Source organism: Aptenodytes patagonicus, chromosome 10 (genome assembly GCF_965638725.1).
Source record: "Aptenodytes patagonicus chromosome 10, bAptPat1.pri.cur, whole genome shotgun sequence".
NCBI lineage: Eukaryota > Metazoa > Chordata > Aves > Sphenisciformes > Spheniscidae > Aptenodytes > Aptenodytes patagonicus.
Window position 1 is genome coordinate 15,551,146 of NC_134958.1, and position 27,460 is coordinate 15,578,605.

Here is a 27,460-nt window from a genome sequence, read left to right on the forward strand (position 1 = left end):
ACAGTTGACTTTGGGATTCATTTTTAGCTACTCTGGTCTGCAGACCCCCGCCATATGCCTCTCCCTGCAGGGCAGGCCTCACTGTGGAGGAAGCAGATTGCCCTCTGCACCCCTAATGCAGCTAGCGTAGTCAAACCTGAATGAAATGAAAAATGAAACTTGTTCTTCTGTGGACTGCTGTTTGACTTCGGTACAAAATGAATGGAATTCTGTCTAATTTCTTGTGCCGTTGTCCACATCACAGACTCCTGCCCTGCAGGCCCCAGGAAAAGAGTTTGAGGAAGCATCAGCAGTAGCCGAGCGGTCAGCACTGGGTGACTGTCAGGCTGGAAAGGTTCCTGTGGTTTGCACTCATGCTTTATTTCCCTAAGATGTTGGTTCTTTGCTAAATCTGTGTGGTGCAGCAGTGGTCAGAGCCTTCACTGGGGACTCTGGCTGCTGCTGCAATACACATAAGGATTATGGTCTGTAGCGGTAACTTCTGCTTTGGCTCTACTGTGGTGGCATGAAACTGCCGTTGTTGGCCTCCCCACAGCAGCTAAGCAGGTCAAGGGAGGTGTGCAGGGAAGTGGGCTGCCATATACAAATGAGAGGGATTCCTTAAAAATAGTAGTGCTTCACCTTGAGAAGGGAAACTTTTGCCTTTTTCTCTACTTGCTTGAAACCGGTTAAATGACATAGTGCTGAGCAGAGCTGTGTGAGCAGGCATTTGGCACTTCGGGGATATAGGTGTATCATTTCACATCAGTAGCATTGTCAGAGTTCCATGTTTCCTTTGACACTGGACCTTTCATTTCCTCATTTTATTAGAGGAGTGCCCAAGCACTCAGATCCCCATCAGTGCCTCCAGTGTATCTTGTAACTACGTTGCTTTGCCCTATGTTATATTCAAACTTCTTCCCTTTTCTTTGGAGACCCCAAGAGCTGAGCCAATTTTGGCCCCTCTTAAACCAGATTCTGTTGTGAAATGACATTAGCCTCATACTACGCTGCTCCACAACCATCTCCACATGGCTGTTCATTAAGTCTTGCCCTCACCCTTTTCCTTGAGCTCTGTCTCCCGGAATGCCTATGAGAAAATAATGAACAGATACTCTTCCTTATTCAGCTCTTCCACTCTAAGGACTTCTCAGCAAGGGACAGAAGAGTATGGTATTCTTCTGGTGTCTTACATTCCTTCATCCTAGCCAAGGATTTGTTATCCTTCATGTCTTGAATTGATGTGTGTAGGCCCCTTGTGGCATAGGTAACCTCTCTGGACTGTCTGGAGGGTTTTATCTCCAGTAGCTGTGGTGGCAGTGAATGTCTCTGCAGCACTGCAAACTGGTGATGATCTGGTCTGCAGCCTCCTCATATTGCATGTGGATTCACTCTAAATACCATCTGCTGGCTCATGCTCCTTGCCTCTTGCAGAACTGGGTTAGGTGAGCAGATTGGAGCACAGACTGGAGGTGATTGGAACAATGACTACACTTAGCAGATAATCCAGGTGCTCTAGGTCTTCTCCTTAGGTGCTATCAAGCTGCAGAGATCAGTTTTAGCCTGCCAGTGTGCTGGGCAGCAATCCTGACACAGTAATGCCTCAAGAGCTGTTGTACTTTTTGCATTTCAAAATAATTTTCCTTCTCTGCAGGAACCCAGTGCCTTCCCAGGGTCTTTTTGAGCTCCTTACAGGGAGCTAGGGAGTCACAGAATGGGAAGCCTAAGTTTAAGAAGTTTAGAGGCCTTTAAACTCAAGAGGTGCAGAGCAGGAGGAGGCCTCATTCCCATATGCCCAGAGACTCATTTGTTTCTTCCTTGCTCCTCTGACAGTTTCAGATTGGCTTGGTGCCACAAAGCATTGCCAAGAAGCTTGGATGAAGAGGAAGATGCTTTGCCGTAATACTCCACTGGCTTGAGTAGCAAAAAATTTATTGTGAATGGTTGTGATGCAGCTTAGCTCTGAGCAAGTGTCTGTTAAACGTTGAGATACCTGTTTCTACTAGCTCTGGGTTTGCTGGCCGTGAAGTCTTGTTAAGGGGACAAATAATTCAAAGTGTTGCCCAGCCCTTCCTTGGGAGACAGTCCGTCAGGTGTACACCGGAGGGTCTGCTGTGAGAGAGGGAGGTTCTGCCACTCCCTGCATTTGTAGCAGTGTGCACTACCTCGCTGATGGGGAGAGGGTGGACTGTGTCCCCGGCTGGGGTGTCACTAGTGGTGGGAGTCCCTTCATGGGAATTCTGTTGACTTCACTCAAATTCTGTTTAGCTTCTGTAAAGTGTGGGGCACTGTGCCAAGTTCTCCATCATAACCGTATATTTTAGCAAAAGGGTCACAGGCTTTGCAGCAAACACGGCTGCTGCTAGATACGTTTCTCCCTCTTCCCCCTCCTTCTGCGTGTGCCTGGATGCTTGCTTTCAGGTCTGTGATTGCATGTGATTGCCTAGTGGCGATTTTCTTGGCCTAGAAGAGGTGACCTTAGGCCTGAGTGTGCCTGTTGTTTGATTCCCAGACTGCCCAGCTCCTTCAGCCATGAGTGGTCCTGCATGGATTTAGGTTGCTGTTTGCTCTATTCATTTTCTGATTGGGTTTCTTTCCAGGTTTTGAAGGCTGTTCCATGGTTCCCACCATTTATCCCCTGGAGACCCTGCACAACTCCCTCTCTTTGCGACAGGTCAATGAGTTCCTGACGGCTGTGTGCAGGAGTTGCAGCGAATCGCATGTCCAGTCTACCGCAGGTACTGGTGAGGTGGGCTTGTCTCTGGGTAAGCCAGAACAGAGACGAGGCAAGGAGACCTTTTGGTCTTTTACATTATCGGGACAGATCAGCCTGACAGGACTGGCAATAAGCGCAGTCTCTGAAACCTGTTCCAGGGTGTTCTAGCCCAGGAGTGAGCTATGGGATCCAGCTCAGAGCCATCCTAGGCCGCTTACTTGAGAGACAAATAATCAGTCAGGTCTGTCTGTGGCTGATAAGTACGGTGACATGGATACAAACTCCAGCTTGGTAAATCTTAGCCTCAGATTCCCAGGAGCTGAGGGACAGGCATGGCTCTGAATTTGCACTGTTCTTGAACACTTCCCGGAGTGCCTGCTCGTGGCTGCTGGGCTATGAGCCATTCTTTTATGTCTGTCTGAATATTACTGATCTGTGTATTTTTTTTCTTGAAGCTTTGTTTGATTCAATGATTGGCAGCCACATACCAGGAGACCCCTTTATGTCCCAGCGAATCCTGTCATCATCCTCTTTGCCACTGCGCCAGCGTTCGGATAAGCCCCCTTGGTGTGAGTGTGCTCCCTTCTTGATCAGGGGTGAACGTGGTGGTGAGGGAGGGAAGTAAAGGGTGCCAAATGGTGGAAGCAAGTATTGGTGCTCAGGGTTTCTATGCTCTGCCCTTGAAGGAACAGAAACAGAAAGGGGAAATAGGTAAAAGGGAAAGTAGCCATATGCCCTGTGAAAAAGCTTCCAAAGAAAGATGCAAAAAGGGACTCTCCGTAGTATTGTATATCATGGGGACTTCTACTGTTGGATGGATGCTGTCTCTCCAGACATCCTCTGCTTTGTGCACTGGGACATGGAGGGCCTGAATGCACTTCATTTTCATCTCAAGTTTTGTGATTCTCCATGACACATGGCCAACTCAGTGTTGGCATGTGGAAATGCCTTCCTTTCCTAATCAGCCATGTACATGCCTCACCCAGAGCTCCGTATAGGACAGCCGATCGTTTAGTTCTTCACTTACAGGCTTTTCTGCAGCTCCTGGGACTCACTTGTCACAATCTCTGCAGAGCTCGTGACTGTTAGTCCCCTTTGTAGATCTGACTGGCGCTTGGCGGGGAAAGGGTTAGCCAACAGTTGCACAGCAAGTGCCTTAATAACACAGGTCAAGGTTGCCACTGAAAGAGCAGTCCTACTCTTCTCCTGGCTGTATACTCCTTGTGCCAGGAGTCGTGTGTGTCTGTGTAGGCAGCAAGGTCAGGGAACTGATCTGACTGAAAACAGTTGTTTAATCTTCCCCCCCTTATTGGATTAGATATAATCCAGATCTGTTCTCTAGTTTTGCTTATTGTACAATATAAGGCAAGAATAAGCATTAATGGAGAAGCAATATTTCTTCTTCCAATGGTGACTCTAGCTCAACATTCAGTGATTGTGTGTGTCAGAAACCAAGAGGAGCAAAGTTGAAGCTGAGAGTGTTCCGTAATAATGAGGGAATGAAAGAAACTGATTTTCAGCTCAAAGCCCAACATCACATTTCACATTTTGCTCTATAATGACAACAGAATCCACTCTTGGCTATATGCCAACATAGCACGGTATGACAAGATGTAAGTGTGGTGTTTGTGCTTAGGTTTTCATCAGCTGAGCTGCCAGAAACACACCTAAGAGCAGCTGCAGGCCCTTGCCAGGTTGCATGGCATGTAGATGACCCTCACCCATTGGTTGTAGAACTGTGGGACTGCAGCAGCTTGGGTCTGCCCAGGCTTTGGGCTGGGAAAATATCAGCTAAATGTTTAAGATTTTTCTTCCTCTTTGCAGACAGCAGTGGCCCCTCCAGTACCGTCTCCAGTGCAGGCCCATCCTCCCCAACATCTGTGGACAACTGCACTCGTTTCAGCTTCACTGAGAAACTTTCCATCAGTCCCCCGAAAAGTGAGGAGCAGCTGACTAGCCAGTCCCCTGAGCAAGGAGAGAGACAGCCTCCAGGCAGAGGGCTTGACATGGAGGTGGGGATGTCTGGGTTGTCAGTGGTGGAGCCAAGTGCCCCAGAGACCCTGACCTGGAACCAGGGCCCAGAGCCAGGCAGGGTCCTGGAGCTGTGCAAGAAGGAGCTGGCGGAGGAGGACTCTAACCCAGAGGAGAAGAGCATGGTGGAGCTGGATGAAGAAGACTCAGCTGGGAGAATGTTAGAGCCAAGTAACACAGGGAACCCAAAGTGTGGTGCAGGGTCTGATATAAGGCTGGCTGGGGAGAGAGTGAAGCCAGGTGAGGGGTATACAGGGGGAATGACTGGCCTGGATCAGTCAGGGCTGCCCAAGGAGATCTTGGTGCCCTGTGAAGAGGAGCTGGTGGGAGAGGTGTTGGACACGGAGCATATGGGCAAGGAGCTGCTGGGGGACAGTGCTCTGTCAGGCCAGCTTCTGTCTGGTCACCTGTGCCAGCCACTGTCTCCTGAGAAAAGCGTGGAGGAGCTGCAGCCGCTGTGTCAGGAGGATCAGCGGAATTAGCGGCTCACTGGACAGCACACCGCAAGCGCTTCTAGCCTGGAGGCAGCCCAGCTGCATGCACAGCACCTCATGCAGCTGGCTGTCCACAGCACAAGCCATGTCCCAAGGCCACAGGACTCTGGGGTGTGGAAGAGTCTGCTCTGCTCCTCCACAAGCCAGCTCTTTGCCATTTGGCAAAAGACAATGCCCCATCTGCCTTGAACAACAAATGCAGTCTTGGTACTGGCATGGCACCTCCATGGAGCAGGGACATGGGGCTGCATTGGTGTCCCAAGGGCTGGATGCTCGCTGGGACAGCAGAGTTAGAGGATTGGTACAGCCAAGGCTTTTGGGGTGGTAAGTCCAAAGGGGACAGATGCTCCCTTGAGATTTTTTGGCCCATAGCCTTCAGAGAAAGGCATTCTGGGCCCAAAATAATCGGATCCATCACAACCACCAACCTCCTCTCTGTTCCTTCCTTCTTCCTCTCTCAATTCCCACCACTGGCCACCAAAAACAGGTCTGGAGAGTCCATGGCAGGAAGACTAGGAGAAGCAGAAAGCATTCTGAATGAGTGTGGGAAGGAGAGTAATGAGGGGATCAGGTTCAAGACTGCCACTTGCAAGAAAACGTCTCTTTGGCGTGGTCTTGAATGTTTTCCTGCTGGGCTGGGGCAGGCAGGCGGGAGCCTGGGGATCCAGCCTGAGAGAGGTGGGCAGGGAAGACACACACGGGTTTTTTTTCTAGTCCCCAAGGGTCAGGCAGGGTACAGCTCTGAAGTCTTGGTGACAGAAATTAAAAGAAACTGCTATTTGAACAAATCAGGATTATTAGAAACCAATAAGGAGAAATCTTTATTATATATAAAATGAAAAGTATTTAATACATATTTATGTAAATGACTTGTGAGCACAAGCCTGAGGGCAAGATTGACACGGGTGTCCCTGCCGCATCCTAAGTGCAGGCCAGGGCTGTGCCTCCTGCGCCTCCTGTATTTATGAACAAGTCTATGTGTTTGTCTGTAGCTAGGATCTGTGTTTTTGTGAAGCTGTGCCCAAAGATCTCCGCACTGTGTTGTGATGATGTGTGTTCACAGTAAATCTATGCTGTGGGTCCGGCGTCTCTCTGTCTCTGATGCTGACTTGCACAGCAGTGTGTGTGTGCTAGAGCTTGCAGGTGCCTGGGACAGCAAGCCCTGGTCGTTCACCGCCGTGCTGGAAGAGGAACTGTGGCTGAAGTCACAACTGAAGTGAGTGCACAGGCATGGGGCTTTGCTCAAGAAGGCCACACACCTCTTTTTTCCTCCACAGAAGAACTGGTCATACTGGGGATGAGGTCCTGGCTTCCCAGGTCCCAGGGCAGTTTGTGGTAGAACGAAGACACTGAGGCAGTGTGTTCGGCTCCTTTCACTTGGTGCACACCTTCTCATCCGTTCCAAGCACGTCCTGGGTACTGTGTCTTCTTCTTCATGCCTGATAATCCCTAGCTGCCAGTTTGGGTATTTAAGAAAGGTCATGTTTACTTGCACTTGAAATGCAGCAGTCGTACAGCTGCCTCCAGTGCAGCACTCTGCTAGGAGGAAGCCTGGCCCCCCGCTTCCGCAGGGCTGTGCCAGCCTGCTCTTGTACGGCTGTGTGCCGGGGTCTGGGAGAAGGGCCCGCCTGGTGCTGTAAGGAAGCCCTCTGGCTTTCATTGGCAACCCTGCATTAAAGACCTGGAAGAACAGATACCCTGGCCAGTGCCTGTCAGGCCGAGGCCGTGGGCCTGCAGCGTGCCCCTGCCCCAAGAGCTGGCTGCGGGAACGCGGGAGGCAGGGCAGCACTAGATCCCACTTGCACCCCTCGGGTAATGCCCGCGCCCCTGATCCTGCTGTCCTGCCCGCATCCTCCCAGGGTCAGTAGTGCGTGGCACCTGCCACCGCCAGCACCGCTGCTCCAGCAGCAGGGTCCCTGCCGGACACAAGAGCTGCGTCTCCTGCCTGGATTTGCGTGTTTCTGTTTGGGGGGGGCAGCGCCCACCTCTGCACCCACGGAGCGGAGACCATGGCCCAGGCCTGGGCAGGGTGGTTGCTGTGATGGACCCAGCATCACCTGCCGCAAGCTGTCATTGCTGAGTGGGGCACAGCTCCTTCAGCGGTGGCACGAGCAGGTCATGGAGCAGGGTCTTGTGGGGTGAGGGCCTGGCTCTCAGGTGCTCACCCCCACACAGCTGGGAGCTCGTCGCTTCTAGGGCCCTGGAGCCTGCTGGTGGGATGGCTTTGCCGTGTACAAATGCCCGGCAGATCTCCTGCCTGTCTGCTCCCCCTGCATTGCAAGAAAACAGCCAGGGGATGCTCTCAGTGCCAGCTGCCCTCCCGCCATCCTGCCAAGCAGCACAGGAGACAGACTGGACTCTGGGTGCCAGGGGAGCCAGGAGGGCACTTTGTAGTCGGGAACCCTTTCCCCCAGAGAAAGCGGCTACTGGCTGCAGTGTCCTTGGGCTTCCATGGCTTGGCAGGGGCAGCACAAGTGCTGTGGCAGCGCTGCCCAAGAGCTGCTGCTGTGGGACATGCCACATCATCTGAGTACAAAGTGGCCTTTCTTGCGAGGCTCTGAAGGCCACGTTCTGCAAGAAAGGATGGCTGAGTGCTGCAGTAGTTGAATTCCTGGGTAGACTGCTGCCACTCACAAGAACCACTGTTATTTGTAATGTTCCCCAATCTTCAGCCCATTTTTTCACCTGGAAATGAAAAGGGAATGACGCTTGGGAAACAGCTTGCAGCTGTGGCTCTGCTGTGGCTCTGCAGCTCAGTGAGAGATCGGGCCCAGGAGAGAGGCCAGAAGGGGTTTTGTTGTGATGAAAAATACAAACCTCCATATCCCTAAATTGACAATATTTCTACAAATTCTAATTAGTGTCTAATTTCGGCTTCTGAATACATCTTTTGGTTGCTGGAGTCCTCTAGCCAGAAATTATCTGGCTGCATTGGTATTTTGCATACTGGTAATTCTGTGAATTTTTGTTCTCCAGATAGTTTGTAGGATCAGGGGGCTTCCTGATGCAGGGCAGAGTAACAGGAAGACAGCCTGGTTACTTGTGGCTAGTAGTGCTTATGCTGTGGAAGCAAATGTCCTGAACTCAAAGGCAGGTATTGTCCCACAGGCAGCCAAGAAGAAAACTGGGCTGCCTGCAGTGGTGCGAGAACTGTGTTCTAGTCTATGTCTGCTCTCTTTGATAGGTAGGCCAAGAAGGGACGGTGCCCTTTTTTTAAAAAAAGCTGCTTAATAGCTGCCTCTGTTGAGGAGTTTGTGGTCTTTCATGATGCTCTAACACTTCCAAATGAACACCTGCAGAGTGTGTTGTGAAATCTGAGCACTGACCCGTCTGCTCTTACACAGTGTCTTTACCGTGTTTTTCTTGGCTTAGCAGCAGCAGTGATTAATGACAAAGCCCTTTCCAAGCAGAAGGGTGGTGTAAGGAAGTGCTGTGAGTCACAAAGCAGAGAAAAAAGAAAAGGACAATTGCACAATTTCTGGATACAATGGCAGGAGCCAATATTTTTGGCTTAATCCTGCCAAAGTCAGTTCTGGCTCCTCAAATCTAGGCTGATGCATAAGCTGCACTTTCAAATGCTTTTGGGCTGCGTAAGTAGTGATATGCACAAATGGCTGCTGCATGGTCCTGCATCTCTGGCTGGGTGTAGCCACAAACTTTGCCTACAGTAGCTGGGATAGTTTGGATCAGGCTTGTCAAATCCCTGGCAGATGCAGCTAAGCAAAACTCTTTTCCTGAATTGTTGTCACTGTGTGCAATGGGAAAAGAGTATAGAGAAATGGGTCCAGGTCGTGTGGCAGAACAGGCAGGAAATACCAACTGTCTATACCAAGTAGCTAGAGTGCGGCAATGTCTCGTGTAGGCTGTGGAAAGCGACAGGCCCTGCCAGTCAGCGTGTACAAGTCCTTGGAGCTGGAGAAACTGTCAGGTTGTAGGGCGTATGCAGGCTTTGGGCCTTTGGCGTGGCGAGGTCCAGCCAGCCCTGATATTGTTGAAACAAGACCAAACTCAGTGTTGCTGCTATTGCCTTGGACATGCCTCTGGCTCATCAGTTTGCAAATACTGAAGGAGCTGATTAAGGGAGGGCCATGTCATTGCCTTACTGGGACCTGTCTTTTGCTTATCTGTTCTTCTGGTTTCTCAGAGCCATGCCACTTCCCCACAAATTACTAACCCTTATCTCCCTAAGTTCTACGCAGCAAGTGATGGACACAGCTGACCAGCCGAGGACAGCTGGTTTCTGTCCTTGGTGTGAGTTCCATTTCCCCCCTCCTCCTGTGGTCCAGGACTGTTGGCTCCAGTGCTGCCCAGCTGATGCCTGCTCTGTTTGCTGGCCATAGAGGAACAATAGGCCCAGGAGTTTGAAGGATTGCTGCTTGCCTCTTCTTGTTTGAGTTGAGAGAAGTCCAATTTGTTGCTGAACTGTAGCCCTGGCAAAGCCAAGGCCTGCTTTGGAGGTCTGGGCTGATCCATTTCCTCCTTGCAGATACCTGCCCATGGATCAACACTGATGCTTCTATCCAGGTCTCATGGGCACTTGAAAGCTTCTCAGCCTCAGTGTACTCCTGCTCATTGCTAGAAGAGCATTGCTTCCTCAGGACATGCTTACGTGACTTACACCACTTCCCTGCATGCTGCCGCTTGTGTTTTCTGCTACAGTAATCTGATTTTGCCTCCCTTCTCCTGCAGAACAGCCTGTAGTAGGTGTGTTCACCACAGCCTGCATGGTCCATCTCAACAGCTGGCTGGGGAGTTCTGCTCTGCAGGATGGTGCTGAACAGGTCCTTAGACTCCCAACACTGTACACCTTTGGGAAATGCACGTACGGTCACAACCTCTCAGTTAGCAGGAGCATGGCCATATCCCTATGCTTCTTTAGCTGGAAAGCAGCTGTGGAAATAGTTCCTGGTTTATGGTAACGGTTTGTGGTCCCTCCTGTCAGCAACAGCTTTGGCACCTGCCCTGAGCTCTCCGTTACATGCTGCACAAGCCGTGGTATGCTCCGTGGCCGCAATGGCCTCTCTTCTGAGGGTCGTAGCCCAGTACCTGCTTTCCTTTTCCCTTGCATTCAACTGTGCCATTGTGTTTCCTCCTGAGGACACCCAGGCAGGAGCAGAGCTGCCTGGGCGTCAGCCTCTCCTGACTGCTACCCAGCACAGGCAGAGCAGAGGGCTGCTGTCCTAGTGTTCTGCTGAGTAGCTAAAAGAGCTGAAATAAAGTGACTTCCCCTTCAGAGGTCTGTTTGGAGTTCTGCAGAGGTACAAAGGCCCACTGTTGCAACAGGGATAGGCAGTGTGTGGTGCCCCATCAGGGCCTGGCTGGCCACAGGCCCTGAGCCGGGTCCCTCATGCAGGTGCACTGCCTGGCTGGCCGGCAGCAGGCTCCTGGCCGAGCACTGCAGTGGTCTGCCTCCAGCAGGACCAGAGACGTTTCCAGTTCAAGGAATGAACTTGGCAGTCAGAGCTGCCATTCCCAAGAAGTGCATGGGCAGGCAGAGGGCCACAATGGAGAGCATGATTCAGGAACTGTGAGGAGCTGCAGCGTCGGCAGGACAGGCTGTGCCGGGCTCCACGCTGGAGCATCGAGGGCTTTGTCCCCGCCCTGGGCCCTTGGCCAGCTGTGCAAGGGCCCAAAACTTCCTCTGGAGGGGAGGTAGCCGGAACTGCAAATCACCCTGCCGGGGCCAAGGAGGGAGGGGTGGGTGTCCCAGGTAGGGTCTATGCCCTGATGTGCGTGCCCCTTCCCTGGGGCCACAGGAAGATTTAGCAGCTGCGAGTGAAGGTGTGGTGTTAGTGGAAAAGCCGGGGCTCGCCTGAACTCATCGGCTGGGAGGCAGCTGGCCAGCACTGGACGGAAGGTATGGTAGCCGTGTCTGTGTGCCCCCTGCCTACAGCGTGGACTCACTCAAAGAACAGTTTGAAACAGCTGGAAGTGTTCTTGTTCGCAATTAATGTGGCTTTATTGTTAATGTGTTGGGCTCCTCTCTTGACAGCAGTTAGTTACAGAGTGTTTCACATGGAAATGGGCAAAAGGACAGAACTCAAGGAACTAAATTCAAATAGAAACATGATGCTGAAGAAAAGAATCAGGGCTCTGTTCTTAAAACATTTAGCATAGAAGAAGCTAGGAGCACAAGTTGCCATTTCAATACAGTTAAGACGTTCACTTCTTTAATTATAGGTTTAAAATAGTATTTTGTACCTATTACATACAGGAAGGTTACGCGTTGTTGCCCACATGCAGAAACAAGCAAAAGCAGAGTTTAACTGTTTCTCTCTACAGTGTTGTATTACCTCTGGCTCTGGATGGGTTCTGCTGGCTCCTGCAGGCTAAGCAGGGTCAGACTCTTTACAAATTGATATTTTTACAAGTCTTTTTCCTCGTAGTTTTTTAAGACGGGGAGAGGGATGAAGGGGACGGAGGGGAGGGAGGACGAGGGGAGGAAGACAGAGAGGGAGGGAGAGAAGCTGAAGGCAGAACAGACTGCCACAAAAGACTAAAAAAAAGTGTGGAGCCTTGAGGACAGGGAAGCGAATTGGTGTAGAATAAAGCTGTCCAAGCAGCATAGCTGCAGAGGGCAGGTGTTTTTACTGGAACACATGCCAATGACCGCACTCCTGCCTGGAGGATGCAGGCACCTTGCAAAGCCTCACTATTACTGCTGCCTAGTCAGAATTGCTTCAAGTTTAAAATTGAGAAAACATTCATGTGTGGGTCTATCTAAAGTTAGTGCATTAGCTTTTACACCTAGCCACGCTTAGGGATCCAGGGAGCCAGTCAATGAGGGTCACATTGGTTCCTCTAGTGTCTGGCATCCTGCGCCTGCACTGGCTGGCAGCCAGTCCCATTGGCAGGTGAGCCAGGATCTCCCCAAAGCACAAAAGGCAAACCCCCCCAGCAGTGTCCGGGGGAAGCAGGAGCAGGTGTCTTACTGCCTGCAATTGCTTGCCATAACCAACATTCATGGACGCTGACCCCCATCGGGTTACAGAGAATGACATTTATTCTTCTGGCAGACAGATTCTGGCGTCGCGATTCCATGGTTAAAATGAATACAGCACAGGGCAGGGATTTGCTAAATCCCTGAGTACGCTCGCATGCTCCTAACAAGGGCTGTGTCAAAAGGGCTGGCTGCTCCTAGGGGAGGGGCTGCTAGCCTCAGGCTTTGTCCTGCAGCTGCTGGGTTTTAGACACAGCCTTGCAGGCTGCAAGCAGAGACCCCTTTTGCTGCCAGCAAGTTCTCTATCATCTTTTTATGTTGTTGTTTAAATTGCAGCATCTAAGTATTTGTACTGAGAAACCTCTGAACTGACACTAAGAGCACATGGTGTCATGTTAACATGTATAAATTAAAATATTAAATCCACACAAAATGCAGCTTAACATAAAAAAATAAATATATAAATTAAACGCAAAATAAACCATTTCCCTAGAAACTCCATTTTAGTCCTAGGAGCAGGTTTCTAAGCAGCATTTTCTTTATGTCAGCTGCCAGAAAACTAGCACTGAGACTGAAGTGTCCCAAGCAAGCACAACACAGGGTCCTAGGATGCTTATTATGGAGTCAGAACTCGGCTCAGGGCCAAGCACAGTGGGTGACACAGCAGATGGAAATACCTTTGAGTTGTATGTCAAGCCTTGCAGCATTGCTTTCTATCTCATCTCTCCTTCCCCAGAGCACACACCCTACTGCCACTCTCTTTGTCTTACAGAAAGATAAAAGCCATCTTTGTGGTAAGACCCTCTTGCAATGCTCTCAGATGTGGCAAAGTCTCGCCGGTGCTGCAGGCTCAGCGCACCTGGGCACTAACACTCCTGCAGGGGCTGGGAGCCCCGCAGCTGGAAAGGGTTTGCATGCCAAGGAGGCTCTGGGTGACTGCTCAGCAGCAATGATGCGCTCACGGCATACAACTACACTTCTGCCAGGCTGGCCAGAGGGCAAGAACATACGCCCACAACAGGTGTGCTAGCAATGGGCTGCGAGCTGCAAGGTGTGCACAGCACAGTTTTGACAGCACCTCATCTATGCTGCCAACAAGAGTCTGCATGTCCCTGCCACAGATGTGGAGGAACTAAGAGCAACTACACTTACTAAACTACTTTCCCCGAGTGTTTTTGGAAGAGGGTTCTCTTTCCTCACACCACTGGTTCTATGCCCCACATCCTGGACACTTAGTGGGCAAGACAAAGCTTGAACACAGCTAAGAGGCTTGGACCGCTGGCATACAGGCAGCGAGGAAACTGCTGCTGCTTGCAGAGCTGGCACACATCGGCTACACTGGCCAGACGCTAGCCTCTCTCAGTATGGCATGTGGGTTCCTCAGCTGCCTCGCCACAATCCTCAAGAAAGCCTTTGGTTTACAAGGACAGGGAGGTTTCTCATACATCTTAGGCCAACAGCGGCCAGGGTTGTTTCAGCCCTTCTGCTTTAGAGGGGGCTGTAGTTGTGCGTTTGGATACTCTTTTTGTGTGACTGTTCAGGCAACAGCCCCTCTGTGCCTCCTACTGTCACACTGCTGATGTGCAGCAGTTAAGTTGGCCACTCTGTGTGTGCAAAGCTCAAGTTAGCAGGTTAGGAATGTGCTCTCTGTAGCAAAGAACAACAGGCTGAACCCTCCCCTCCCCTCCCATCACCGCCCCCAAAGAAACGTGTCCTTCATCCCAGCTCCTTGAGCATGGTAATCAGGTGTTGCAGGGTGCCACAACCAAATACTTGGGACAGAAACCTGCAGAGCTGGCAAACGGTGGTCCTGCCTAGTTGGAGTACAGGTCCCCTTGCTCAGAACACCACCTGTATGTTCAGGATGGGAGATGGAAGAATGACCTTCACTGTCATGTTACAGTTGGAGGGTTTCGCCTTCCCTCATCTTCTAGGTGCATTTTCTTTGCAAATTAGTTTTCTTCTCTGCCCCCCCCTGCCCCCCATGCACTGTCTACATGCAGCAGCAGCACTTCAGCCCCCACCAGAAAGGCGAGGTTCATGGTGCTACAAGTTAAATGGCAAGGCAGCCAGGAAGAGAGTAGAACAAGCTCTCACAGCAGCAAGGCAGCCAAGATAGTCTACAGAAACTGTACAGGCAGCAGAATAAAGCAGGGAAAGTGAAAGTGCCCCTGGCCTGCAACTGCTCTTGCACAAACTCTTAGCTCAGTCCAGAATATTAGAGAGCCCTGCACTTCTTTCTCATGGCATCCAGTGCTGAGCTAGATGGATACCCGATTGCCTGACAAATGGGAACCATGTAGAGGACTAAACCAGAGAAGAACTGGACTGTGATTAGATGGTGTCTCTGATGTTGCATCGGTGATTGGAGAGTCAATGGATGAACGCAAAGTGTGGGAGATTTAGAATTCGATCTTACAGGCTGGAAAAGATTCATCCTGCATCACAACAGTGCTGCTGCTTGCCAGTACCATGATGTTTAGTTCCTGCTGTTTCTCATGGGTCTGTTGGTACCATTCTCGTGTCACCTCAGTATCATGTGTTGGGATCAATGTCACCTGGGAAAAGAAAGCAGCAGGGATGATTGTCTGAGAACAACTGCAGTGACAAACAATGCCCATAGGAGCTGAGGCTAAAATTTCCCATTAATTCTGGAACACTGTACCCTTGGTACTGCTTGTTCTATTTAATGTCTTTCAGATGTCAGGTTCTCTAAGGCAGAGCTGGTGCTTTATTTTATGCAGTACCAGCACAATGGCACTCTGAGCTGGCTGCAAACTGGCAGCACTAACACCATAATGATGAAAATGGCTGCAGTGCAGGGGAGAGCATCTCTCTGTGGAGCTCCAGAAACAGCCTTAGACAGATCCCTCAGTGTGAGAAGGAACAATGCTGAGTGTCACTGTTAATGGCCTCACATTAGACTTTATGTGCCTATTGACCCAATGTGCAACTCAGGGACCTTGAAATCTGAGGCTGCTTCATCTGAAAGAACATACACACTTTCTTGCACCTGTCTTCAGAAAGAGTGCCCACCCAGGGTGTCCTGCAAACCTGACTAAGCAAGAACTATGTGTAAGAACACTCTGGTTTAAAAGCACTAATAAAAAGTTGCTATCAGAGAGAGCGTTAGCAAGCAAGGCTAGCAACAAATGCCACTGGGTGTGGGACACTGTGGTGAAAATTCAGGCTGTGATGGTGCTTGTTTTCGCTTGAGGATAGGCTCGTCCTGCAGCAGATAAGGAGGAGTGTATGATCTCTAAATGCTTCCTCCCCTCAGAAGGATGTGGAAAGGAGGACATATCTGCTTCCACTCAGAGCATTTCGCGGGTGTCCTCCTCCTCCTCCTCATGGGTACAAACAGTTACTCTTCTAAGATTGCACAGCAGGACATGCCCAGTACCATTTGCTTCCTCTTAGTGTACTCCCTCTGGGTATGTTTGTGACACACACCTTCTCCCCAGCACTTGTGACACAAGGAGCACCACACACACTCCTTGGCATTTCCATGACCTACCTGCAGGTTCTCCCCCCACTGAGACTTCCCTTCCAGGAGCGCATCCAACACTGCACGGCTTGGTTCTCCATTGGCTGCATCATTCCCACTCACAACATAATACGATGCTCGAACCCGCTTGAAGAACTCCGGATCTGTGTTCTTTCCACTGCAATGGTTGGGGATGTATGCCAAGTCCACATAGACAGGTGGACCCATGGGCACAGGCAAACTGCTCTTAGGACTATTGGAAGCTTTGGAAAAAAGAAAACAGAGGCTATCAAAACCCTTCTGGAAGGGACAAACACTCACATTAACACGGAAGGACTTGAATTCCAGAAAGGTTTTTCCCTGCAGCTGCAGCAGCAAAGTTAAGATTTACCCAGGCTCTGCTGCTCAGAGGTGACCTGGGTGCATTTCTGGGCCAGTGCTGTCACAGCTTTTGGGAGGGAAAGGGAGTTCTGCTGTTCTTTGGGGAGGGACTGGAAGGCTTTAGCCTCAGAAGCCTTTCCTGGGGAAGGGAATCAAAAATCTCCATTATTAGCTTTTGCAGAGTTGTCATCCCAATCAATATTTAGTCCTAATTTTTGTTGTTTAATAACCTACATTTGCTAAAGAAACCCGTTCTGATGGCCTTTATATGCTATCCTAGGGTACTACAGTAGCCTTTCCGGAAGCTCCATCCTGGCTTTCTGCCATCCCTGTGAATCGCTGCTATTCCAAGGACTCTATTGCTCTTTCCTATCAACCTTTTTACCTCTTTTCTTCATTTGCTGGTGCTTACATTTATGAAATGAGAGATGGTCAAACAAGAGTTGTTATACTCAGCAATATAGATGCATACATATACACACACAACCCATATAAGGACTGTCCCTTCTCTCCCTCCTGCTCTCTGTGGAATCACAGAGGCCTCTGTCCTCTTTTTCCTTCCATATACTATCTCTGTGTACTCTCTTCTGTGAGCAAAAAGCCACTAACTACTAGCATGGACAACTCATGCTGCCTAGCTGCTACACAAACAAAAAATCCCTACCTGTCTCAGCCAGTCTTACAGATGTCTAGTCCTCATCCCAGGTTTGATTTGGGCAACTCGCTGCACTGCTCCATGCGCAACCTCTACATCCTATGTCTTTGTCTCAACCCTCCCTTCAGACTCGCATATCCAGGCACTGCATCTTGCCAGTCCTTTCTGTGCAGCACCTCTACACCACCATGTAGAGAACATCACCGTTCTCTACAGTCACTCTGCTAATACCCTGGTGCAGGCTCTCTCTTGACTGTGCCCTACTTGCTTGTCAGCTGTTCATGAATGTCAGCTGGCTCAGCCCCTGTTCAGTCCACATTCCTTTGCAGAGCCCTGGCCTGGCACTGTGACCACCTCACTGCTCCGTCTGCTGCTTTCCTTTCGCTCCCCACTACACTGAGCAGCCCCTTCATCAACCGCTTGGCCTGTCCATCACCCTCGCCATCAGTGACGCCATCTGTCAGTGACACCAGTTTGCCTCACCTGAGCTGTACTTGCAACACACACACACACACACGCAGAGGCTCTTTTCAGGTCTTCCCCTTCAGCTGCTCTCACTCAAGAGGAGCTCCCTGTAGCGCCTCTGCAAACCTTCCCCCACTTCTCCTACTACACCTTCTCTTTGCCACCGTGTCTGCAACGGGCATCTGCTGAGACCGCAGCACATCAGCTGTGTTTCAGTTTTCTTCATTCTCCCTGGCACTACCCACCTGCTGGCTCTTGTCTTACACTCAGCATCAATGATCTGGAGCAAAGGATAAGTATTTGCTGCGTCTGTAAAGTGCCGCCTGGCACTATGGGATCTCAGCACAGACAGGGCGATGATGCAATACTGTATCACCTAATACTGACATCATCTGGTAGGATACCAGTAGAGGACTGGTCTCTGTGTGAACACTTAGCAAGAGGCCATGGGCTGTACGCACACTTGAGGCTGAGTCCCTCTTCCACACCTTTATTTAGGAAAAAGAGAAGACCTTAGTTTCCAACAGTCAGACTGCCTGTTCAGTGCCCTGAGTGTGGTACTCAGATGTGGGAGCTGTTCCCGTCCCATCTCTGCTTAACGTTTCAGAGGAAAGGACATATCTGACCATGGTGGTGTCCTGTTATTCTAAGTGACAGCTTTATCTCAGTCCAGTGCAATGCACTTACCCCACTCACAGGCCGAGAGGTTGCCACCTCTTTTGAAAACGCACATGTATTTTGTCCTTCAATTGCTGGCATTTCTTTGACAGCATGAACCTCTAAATACCTAACGCCCCTCCACAGATGTAGCCCCTGGGTGGAACTGAATCTTGGCCTATAAAGTTCTGAATTAGGTCTCACAGGTCTGTCTCTCTTCAGAGGTGGTTGCATTTGGCTCTACAGAGGTTGAGAGTTTTCCTCAAGGCTTTGATCTTTTTAAGTGATTTGTGCAACAACCTCTCTACCTTATCACTGCTTATAACTTTTTATGCCTGACTGGGAAGTCCTGTTCACTGTTCCGCTACATTTAACCCAGTGCTTTTTCTCTGTGTTGGATCTAAAAAGAAAATGCATGCTTAAGGAAGAATTTCTTACCGGGGTTTGTTTTGATGCCATTAACAAGGCTCTTGCCAGGGTTGCTGTGACTACTCCGGGATAACTCATCCTCTGTGTGAGGAGGCTGCGCCAGCGCACTACGTGGTTTGGGCTTCTCTCCTCCATCTCTTTCTTTTTTGGCAGTGACAGATTTTGGAGATTTGTCTGATGGCTGTTTCACAGGAGTGGGTGATCGTTTCCCTTTCACATCTAATTTCCGGGCAGGTGAGGAAGATTTGGGTTTGCTCAAAGGCTTCCTCACACCTTTGTTCTTTTCTTTTACGTCTTTCTTGGAAATTTTATCAGTTCTGCTCGTGCTTTGCTCATTTACCAACATATCAGGGTCTACCATGCAGACATCAGGGTGAGGAGGATGGGGATGGGGATCTACCATTGGAACAGGCTGAGGATCATGGCTGGACCTAGAACTGACATGATGAGCATTCCCAACAACTTTGTCCACTGGGAGGAAATCGGCATCTTCGTCCGAGTCCATGTTGGCATCTGCTGTGATGGACGGACATTCTTCTGTCTCAGGCGGGACATCTGAGTCTGACTCGGAGGTTCCAGAATCACTCACTGATGTTGGAGGGGTTTCCTCCACTGTGGCACTTTGCATGGGGCTACTACCAGTGTGGGGTGGTCTTCCTTGCACTGAAGGATGACCGTCCTCCTGGGAGAGGTCACTGTCTTCAGAGAGCTCATGAGGGCTTGGGTTGATGAATGAGGGAGAGAGCTCTCCCTTCCTGTGCTTGTATTCACATGAGGAAAATTTCTGTCCACAATCAAAACTGCCTCCTAAATGTGGCTCCATCTCATGGGAAGCATCTCCATGGTCCTCTGTTTTTCCACCCCTCTGCACATCTGGGAAAAAGGGCTGGAAACTGTGTTCAGGGGACATCAGAGAGGAAGGACGGCTCTGCCTCTCTGTGTCCTCTTTGCCTGCGCATGGAGAAAAACTGCTGTCAGAATCAGGACATGTTTTTTCATCTTTTGCCTCTGCTGCACGGTATGTACTTTGGAAAGCTTGCAGACTGGTGCTCACCTCTGTTGGACCATTGGCTGTGGTTTCATCTTCATGCTGATGATGAGGAAACGATGTCAACACATCAGGGAGAGATGTCAGTGTCATCAGCTGTTCTGCAAATGGTGCCTTCTGCTCTGGACTGCTTACACAAGGTTGCTGTTGTTTCTCTGCAGAGAATGGTGTGGGCTGTGAACTCTGGCACTCCTTTCTGCATGGCGAAATGCTGTCACCCATGCCACTAGTGAGTGGAGAATCATGTTCTTCAGCAAACACAAAGTCTTTGGTTTCAGCTGTATGTGTTTTCACAGCATTATCTGGAACCTGTGGAGACACATCCCAAAGACTCCTGGTACCTGGTTCTGCTGGTGCACCCGTGTATGTGGAAAGCATATGGGAGTAGAAACTTTCTGCTGTAGTCGATATCACAGGAGTGGTAGCTTCAGATGAAGGTTCCTCTGACAGGCTGGAAGAGTCATCTTTCAGCTGCTGTTGGGGCACAGACTCTCTTTCCACAGCTTTGGAGAACAACTTACCTTCTTCATACGGACTCAGCAGTGAGAATTTAGTAAAAGATGAGTCAAGGCTGCTGATCTTCTCAGAAACCTCCAAGTATTCATCTTTCTTCCCCTGGTCTGAGAGCAAAGCACAAGGAACCTTTAAAGGAAGAGAGATATCCCCTAAATGGCTTGCTGAGGTTTGCTCATGTCTGAACATACTGGATGTTTCACTCTTTCCTAGCAGGGAGCATTCAAATGCAGAAGAGCTATCCATCACTCCGCGCTCTACTGTTGGGCCCTTTTTGTATGCCTCTTTCTGTTTTCCAGAAGCAGATTTCAAATCTATGGCTTGCTCTTGGCACTCTGAGACCACCGCTGCACTTGGATAATCTGTTACACAGAAATGTGACTCCTTTGTGGATTTTTCAGCAACCTCTCTCTTTTGTGAAGAATCTTGTCTTAAATGGCACATTTCTGAAGCCTGCTCATCTCTGCCTATGTCTGGCAGGTCACTGTAACCAGCAACATATGTCCCCGCAACAGTGGCTGATGCAGTTTTCCTACTTCCGTGTTCCTCTTTCCACCCTGGATCAGAGGGTGAAGAGGCAGTAGAACTGGGTGAAATGGACTCCTGACGCTTGCTTTGCAGAAGGGGCTCTGAGACGTGAAACTTGTCCATTGCTGAGATGTGTGCATAGACTGTGCCTGCAGCTTCAACAGGGCTGTGCAGTTTAGACTCCTTTTCAGATTTCTCCTTAGCACCTTTTTCTAACTCTGAGTCACTCATGCTTTCTTCCCCTCGACCTGCTTTCTCATAGTATGTATCTTTGGGATCTGGGCTTTCAGATTTCAGGGACAGAGATATCTGCTCCTGGCTAGACAAAATGATGTTCTTATCTGGACAAGCAGCATCAATATACGCAGCTGATTTTTCTTGATAAAACGTCATGTCTGTGGGAGAGGCAGATGCTGTGCTTGTGGATGATGGGTGCAGTTCAGAGTCCAGTTCTTCTGGCAAAGCAGAAGACACCTTCAGTTTTTCCTGTCCTTCAGATATCCCAGGCTTATCTGTTTCAGACAAGGGCAAGTATCTTTCATGGATGTCTGTATAGTCAAAGGCTGAATCTGCTCTATCTTTAGGGGATGCTGGAGATGACAGCTCCTTCTCAGCAGAGGTATAAAGGCAGGACTCTTCTTCCTTTGCAGAGACATGAAAACTTTGACCTTTTTGAGAGATCAGCGCTGTTGCTGGCACCTTGTCAGTGTGACCCGGGCTGTCTGCACCCTTGGGTGTGAAGGGGGAGGGTCCAACTCCAGACACAATTATCTTCTCATAGATGTCAGCGTACTTGAAACTTCTTTCATCAGGGTAGGGAGTTGGTTCTCTTTCTTCTTGCTCTTGTCTTGTAGAACTGTCATCATCTCTGGGTCTGCAGACCCCTTCCTCATAAGAATAAGGCTCAGGGGAGCTCCTGGAATAGGTCTCTGGAGGATATGCCACTCGGCTGGCAGAACCCACAGCCTCAGCATGGCCCATGGCAGCACTGCTTTTTTGACAAGGGCCTTGTCCTAGAGGGGAGTGTGCACGCTGCCCTGACACTGCAGCACTTTCTTCTGGGGACGCTGCTATATGTTCATATTCTGCTGGTCTTGTAGATTGCAACAGAGTAGATGCTGTTGCCATCTGCTCTTTTCTTCCTGTAGAGTCATAAAGACCCTCAGTGGATTTGCAGTCATCCTCTTGCTTTACATCTGACTTGTATTTACAGTCTATTTCCTGATACAATCCACTGATGTCTGATTTCTTCTCTGTGTCCTTCGACGGGACCTCCTCCCGTAAAGGTGGCTTGCACTGATCTAACTTGTAAGGCCTTTCTGTTTCTGGTGTTGTGTCAATCTCCTTTTCCAGAGTGGTAGCTGTTACAGACAAGGGAGATGCCATCAGTGCTTGGTCTAGTGACTTTGCATAGATATCTAGGACAGCTTTCTCCTCATCGTCTAAGTAGGAGTAATCTTGTTTAGCTGTCAACAACAATTCTTGCGTTTCTTTGTTTCCGGTTAATGCTTTGGCCTGATTTTCCTCACCAGAGACATATCGAGAAGACAGAGGAGAACTTTCCATTTGCATTCTTTCTGGGAGAGTGATGTCAGCAGGAACTATTTCCACTTTCTTTGTTTCTGATGTAGGTTTGGCACTCTTCTGTGTGTCTTCTTTGTAATCACACGATTCCATCTTTAAACATTCTGCTTCTGCTTGCAGTAGCACAGGTTTGTCTTCAGCATGATGGAGATCCTCATCCCCCTCATTGGGTAACTGCCCTCCTCTTCCAGTCTCTCTTCCTTCCTGAAGATACCCATAGGCAGAGCCCCACGCTTCACTTTCTGCTCTTCTCCAGGTATCACTGCCAGGCACTGCAGGAGACAGGATCTCCTTCTCTCCCATTTTAGGAAGCGATTTTGTTTCATATTCTGGTACCTCGTCCAAGAATGTGCTCTCTCTCTCTTTATCATATCTCTGCCGCCTTCCCTGAACAGACATCTCCTCCACCTCTTCTGGAAACCACACTTTCTTCTCATAACTTACATCTTTCACGTAAAAGTCTTCCATTTCTGGAGATTTTTCTTCTTGAGCTTCCTTGAACTTGGAAGATTCTACATCTTCAGCAGAAATGTGTGAAGATGTTTTATCCTCAGTTGTGCTAGGTTCTGTAAAGTGTAAGTCCTTCGCATCTGGAGATACTTCCTGAGAGTCCAAGCCTGCAGTTCTTCCTCTAAATGGGCCCTTTTCTGCTGCAGAAAATAAACTGCTGTCATCTGGAGACATTTCTTCAGTTGAAGTATCTCTGGGTGACGTGTCTTTAACTGAGCTACTTTCTGGGCAAGGAAAAGATTTTGACACTTCTTTCGTGAGTTCTTTAGCAGAAATTTTCAGTGATTGTTCATATGTAGCTGGGCTCTGCTCTGTGAAATCCATGGATTTCACAGCTTCTGAAGGGAATTTGTCAGTAAAGTCAGATATAGGTTTTTCTTTTGCAGGTATCTCTTCTGTGAAACTAAGAGATTTGATATCTTCTGGAGAAATTCCTTTAACAAAAAGGTCTGAAGAGATTTCCTTGCTGGGACTCTCAGTGAGAGAAATGGATTTGGTCTCTTCTGGAGAAATGTCTTTAATGGAAACGTGAGACGATTTTTCTTCTTCTGAGGTGTCTCCTGTGAAATACAGCAGTTTTCCTTCTTCAGTAGTCACTCCCTTAACAGAAATATCTGAGGATTTTTCTTTACCAATACTTTCTTCTGTAAAAGAAAGTGATTTGGTGTCATCTGGTGAAAATTGTGAAGATTTGTCACTTTCAGATTTGCTTTGGCTTGTGAACTGTGGATGATCCACATTTCCTAGAGATGTTTCTGTGGTAGAGAATGGCTCAAAGGACAAGTGTTTTGAATATCCCATTAAGCTTTCTGTCATGGTTTTAGTTCCTTGCTCTTCTTCTGGCTCCAGAAACACATCTGTGCTGGGATGGGGCAGCACGGGACGCTCCTCCTCCTCCCCTATCACCACTGTGTCCTGCTTGTGGTAGGAGAGCCAGGGCAGCTCTTCCTTCCCCACCGGTTCTTCCTGCACCTCCTCCCCAGGAGACACTGGAACATCACTGCCCAAGTCCAGCTTGTGCTGTAGAGGTCCAGGAACTTCTTTTTCATGTCTGTATTTAGCTGCAGATACCTCATCTTCTCCAAGAGGTTCACCCTTGGCTCCCTTCACCACAACAGAAGTTTGGCCTTCCAATTTCTTGGCAGCAGCATCTGTTTGTTTTTCAAATAGATCTGAATCTACTGTTTCTAGTTTTTCCTCCACTGGAGACTGGTGGAAAGGTGTGTGTCCTGCACTAGTGGGGCCAGATGGGGTGGGAGAGGCCATTTTGACTGTACTATCGTCAGGACTCATGCATCGTTCTTCAGCCTCTGCAGAGTCAACCTGGGAAAATGGTGTTTCTTCAGTTAATGGCAGACCAGAAGTTTGCGTCACTTCCATGGGAACACTGATTAACCCATTATCAGGACATCCTTGATGAGCAAACATGGGGGCATTGTAATGCCCTCTGAGTTTCTCAGGCATTTCAATATTTGGAGTCCCATCTTCTTCTTCCTCTTCATCTTCTGCCTCTTCATGAACATCCTTTTTTTGAGCTTCCAGTTTTCTCTCTCCTTCTGCTAATGCATGGAAATCTTCAGGGGGTGGAGATTTAAAACATTTGTCTTCCTCCAAGGATGATGTGGGAGAGATTGTGCCAGCGGAGGGAACATAGTCGAGACCTTGGGTTGCTTCAGTCCGAGAGGAGGGCATGCTGTTTACTGTGTCTAGAAGTAAAGAGCTTTTCCCAGTCTCTTCTGTTTGTGGTGCTGTTATAGATGCGACAGATTGATCTTCTGCTACTGAAGTTGCAAAAGATGAAAGCTTATCACATTCCGTAATGGAGGTAGCAGACGATATATGTTCCTCCTCAGCTAGAGGTGCTGCCACAATGTTTGTAGGATATGCCAGGATTTCAGACTCCTGGCCAGCATAGCCCTTGGCTGAAAGGTCAGCAGTAGGCATGGCCTGTATTCCATGTATTGCTTCAAAAGAGCCTGGGTGGTCAGGAACAGAAATGTCATAGGCATTGACATCATACTTCAAGTGTGGGATCCTCTCTTCCTGTTCATCATGTATTTCTTCATCAGAAATGGTCTGCTCTGTTTCTGAGTAGCCTGGGATAGTTTCATCTTGGATATATGAAACATGTTCTGCTGTTGCTCCTGGTGGGACTGGCAGACTGCTCAGATATGACTCTTCCTTTGTTACGTCCTTTCCAAGTAACTTGTTTTTCTCACCCACGTCACTAAATTCTTTTTCCTTTTCTGTAGTGGCAAATATTTTGTCCTCCCTCTCACCCTGATTCAGCTCATAGAAGTCTCTCTTCTTTTCCACCTTCTCCTCTGCCTTCATGTGCTGTTCTTCCTTTTCTTCCAGTTCTGCCTTTTCTATCACGTCTTCTCTCTTTTCCTTCTCACCCTCTTCCTGTGCCTCTGTCCCCTCAATATACTTTTCACAAGTCTTTGTTTCTGCTTCCCTCTGTTTTCTGTCCAAAGAGATTTTCTCCTCTTCCTCCTTTTCTTCCTCTCTGAATGCTGATGACCAAACACCCTTTGCTAAGAGGTCTGTCTGTGATGGCACCTGTTCTTTGTCTGGAAACAGCTGAACTTCCTTGTCCTGCTCAGCTTTTCCCTCACAGTATCTCACGTCATGACTTTCATCTATTGTTCTTCTTTCATCCTCTATTTTTTCAGCATGACCTGCTCTCAGTTCTAGCTGATGGACTGCCTTTTCCTCTGCTGGTGATTCTTTTTCCATATCAGTAGTAGTTATTCCCTGATCAGGAATGTTTGTTTTCAAAATCAGATCCACTTCAAGGCAGCTCTGAGCAATCATGTCAGCAGAGTCTTTTATCTCTGTTTCAGGTACTCTCATAACCGTATCACTAACCTCAATATCAGACATTTCTTGAGTTACCTGCAAGGCCCCTTTCTCCTCATGCTTCAGTTCCTCAAAGTCCTTTGTAAGATCTTCTGGTGAAGACAGGACTAACCTCTGTTCAGCTATGGAAGTCTCTCCTGGCTCCACCTGTACAGGTGCCTTCTCCATTGGTGATGTCTTCAGGTCAGCAGGTACTTCCTTTTCAGGTTTGACTTTGATCTTCTCAGTTTTGAGTCTGCCTGGAACTTTTGCCTTGTATAATGTTTTTCTTACTTCTGGGGTAAATGGTTTTAAGTCTGGTTTAGAAATTTTTTTGGGCTCTGGTTTGGTTTCTTTCTTTTTATCCTCTTTCTTTGAATCTTTTTTTTCCTCTTTCTTTCCATCATCTTTTTTTAAGTCCTTTTTCTCCTTCTTAATCTCTTTCTTTTCTTTGTCTTTCTTCTCCTCCAGTTTGGATACTTTCTCTTTGAGATGCTTTTTTCCAACCTTGTCTTTTGCCAATTTCCTCTTCTCAGCTTTCAGAGCATCACTTGTTTCTGTCTTTATCTTTTCATGTTTAACAGGTTTATCAGGAATTTTCTCCGAGTGTTCTTTAACCTTTTTATCAATTTTAGCATCCTTTATGACTTCTGGTTTTACCTCCTTAATTCCCTCCTCAACTGCCTCTTCCTTCTTAGCTTGCTTTGTCACAGTTGGCTTGGGGGAAGATTTAAGACTCTCTTTACTGTCAGTTCTTTGTTTAATTTTGGTCTGCTTCAGCACAGGTGGAGGTATTCCAGAAGTGATATCTTTCTGAGTAGCCACTGGGTACCTCAGAAAATCCAGGTGCTTGAGTTTCTCAAGACCTTCCAGTATCTTATTTTGAGGAGCATTTCCAGGAAACAAAACCCTTACAATTTTCTCTGTTGGGCTAGCTGGAAGCCACACCACTAGGGCTGTGATGGATGTGAGATAGGGAACAGAAATTTCACCTTCTTTCCCACTTGCGAGAATTATGCCAGTCTTTGCTTTACTATTACCAGCCCATTTCTGCATTAGAAACTGCATTTCTTTACTGTCCTTGACAGGATTCAGTATATACATGTCCAGCTTACCCACTCCCATTTTGTGGAAGAGTGTGATAGGTTCAATGGTACTGCTCACCACCCTGTAGAGAGGCTCTGATTTAATGCCCAGTCTGTTGAGATACTGCAGTGTCAGACAAGCTTCTTCGATGCTCCTCTTTACTTTCATGGACGATTCAGGCATCTTCAGTTTTTCAGGAACATTAAAAAAAACCACCCCTAGCTCAGGAGAAATTAGGTTCTTCATCCAGTCACTGTAGTTGGTAGAGCCCTGGGATTGTTCCTCCTCTTGCTCAGCAACTTTCCTCTGCAGCAGCCCATTGATGCCAGGTAGGTTGTCTGCACCAATGTGGGTGAGCAGGATTGAGTCAATCCTATCCAGGTGCCTTACCAGCTTCCAGAAGCAAGATTTCCTGTCAGAGCCACCATCCACAAGGATGTTAAACCCATTGACAGCAAAGAGAGCAGAATCGCCTCTTCCCCCAGGGAATATGTAGCAGCAGGGTTTAGAAAGCTTCAAAAAGCCCCCTGAAGTGGGTGGCTCCAGGAGATCAAATGGAGACGGCACGTCAACTGTCTCAGAGACGTATTCTGCAAACTCAGACACCCCATCCATTTCTGGCAGAACTGGATCAGGATTCAGTTTCAGATTAATAATTTCCTGAAATCGAGGATGCCCAAGGTTGCTCCAGTCTCCTTCTCCCAAGCACGACACAGTAAGGGAGGCCTTGATATCTGGATCACTGTTGCTAAGAATCTGGGTGACCTAATGAGACAAGCACAGACAAATAAAAGTCAAATAGAGCTCTCAGACCAATTCAGCTCTTAAAAAAAAATACCCAGTTAATGCAGAAATACTGAAGACACCATGAGCACTTTATTGACAGGAAACACTGGGCATAGATTAAATAGTCCAAAAGCCCATTGCAAAAGATGCATGGGGCCATGTTCTGCTCTCTTTTTAAATTCTTAATGTTGATGGACTGTTATGCTTCCTGACTGGTGGGAGCGCATGGTGACAAGACCTCAGGAAAGAAAACGAAAGCAGGAACCACCTTGTTCTCTTTCCTTACTTCTTCCTATCTAACCTGGGATATCAGTCCCTGGCTTGGGCTCA

The 27,460-nt window shown here is 48.6% G+C and overlaps 2 protein-coding genes across 12 annotated transcripts in view; one reads left to right on the forward strand and one right to left on the reverse strand.

Annotated features, from left to right (window-relative positions):
• The window catches only part of PPIP5K1 (diphosphoinositol pentakisphosphate kinase 1), a 52,575-nt gene extending 46,273 nt beyond the window's left edge, over positions 1–6,302 (forward strand). For all 11 annotated transcript variants that reach the window (XM_076348228.1, XM_076348226.1, XM_076348227.1 and 8 more), the window contains 3 exons: positions 2,580–2,717; positions 3,151–3,264; positions 4,520–6,302. In XM_076348228.1, the coding sequence (XP_076204343.1) occupies positions 2,580–2,717; positions 3,151–3,264; positions 4,520–5,208 (941 nt within the window). In that variant the 3' untranslated portion in view covers positions 5,209–6,302. The remainder of the gene's footprint in view (positions 1–2,579; positions 2,718–3,150; positions 3,265–4,519) is intronic.
• A 4,850-nt stretch (positions 6,303–11,152) lies between these two features.
• MAP1A (microtubule associated protein 1A) overlaps positions 11,153–27,460 on the reverse strand; it is a 73,391-nt gene continuing 57,083 nt past the window's right edge. Inside the window, exons 5-7 of the mRNA XM_076348241.1 lie at positions 18,244–27,109; positions 15,678–15,910; positions 11,153–14,718 (exon numbers count right to left, since the gene is read on the reverse strand). Coding sequence (XP_076204356.1) covers positions 14,563–14,718; positions 15,678–15,910; positions 18,244–26,959 — 9,105 coding nt within the window. The 5' untranslated portion in view covers positions 26,960–27,109 and the 3' untranslated portion in view covers positions 11,153–14,562. The remainder of the gene's footprint in view (positions 14,719–15,677; positions 15,911–18,243; positions 27,110–27,460) is intronic.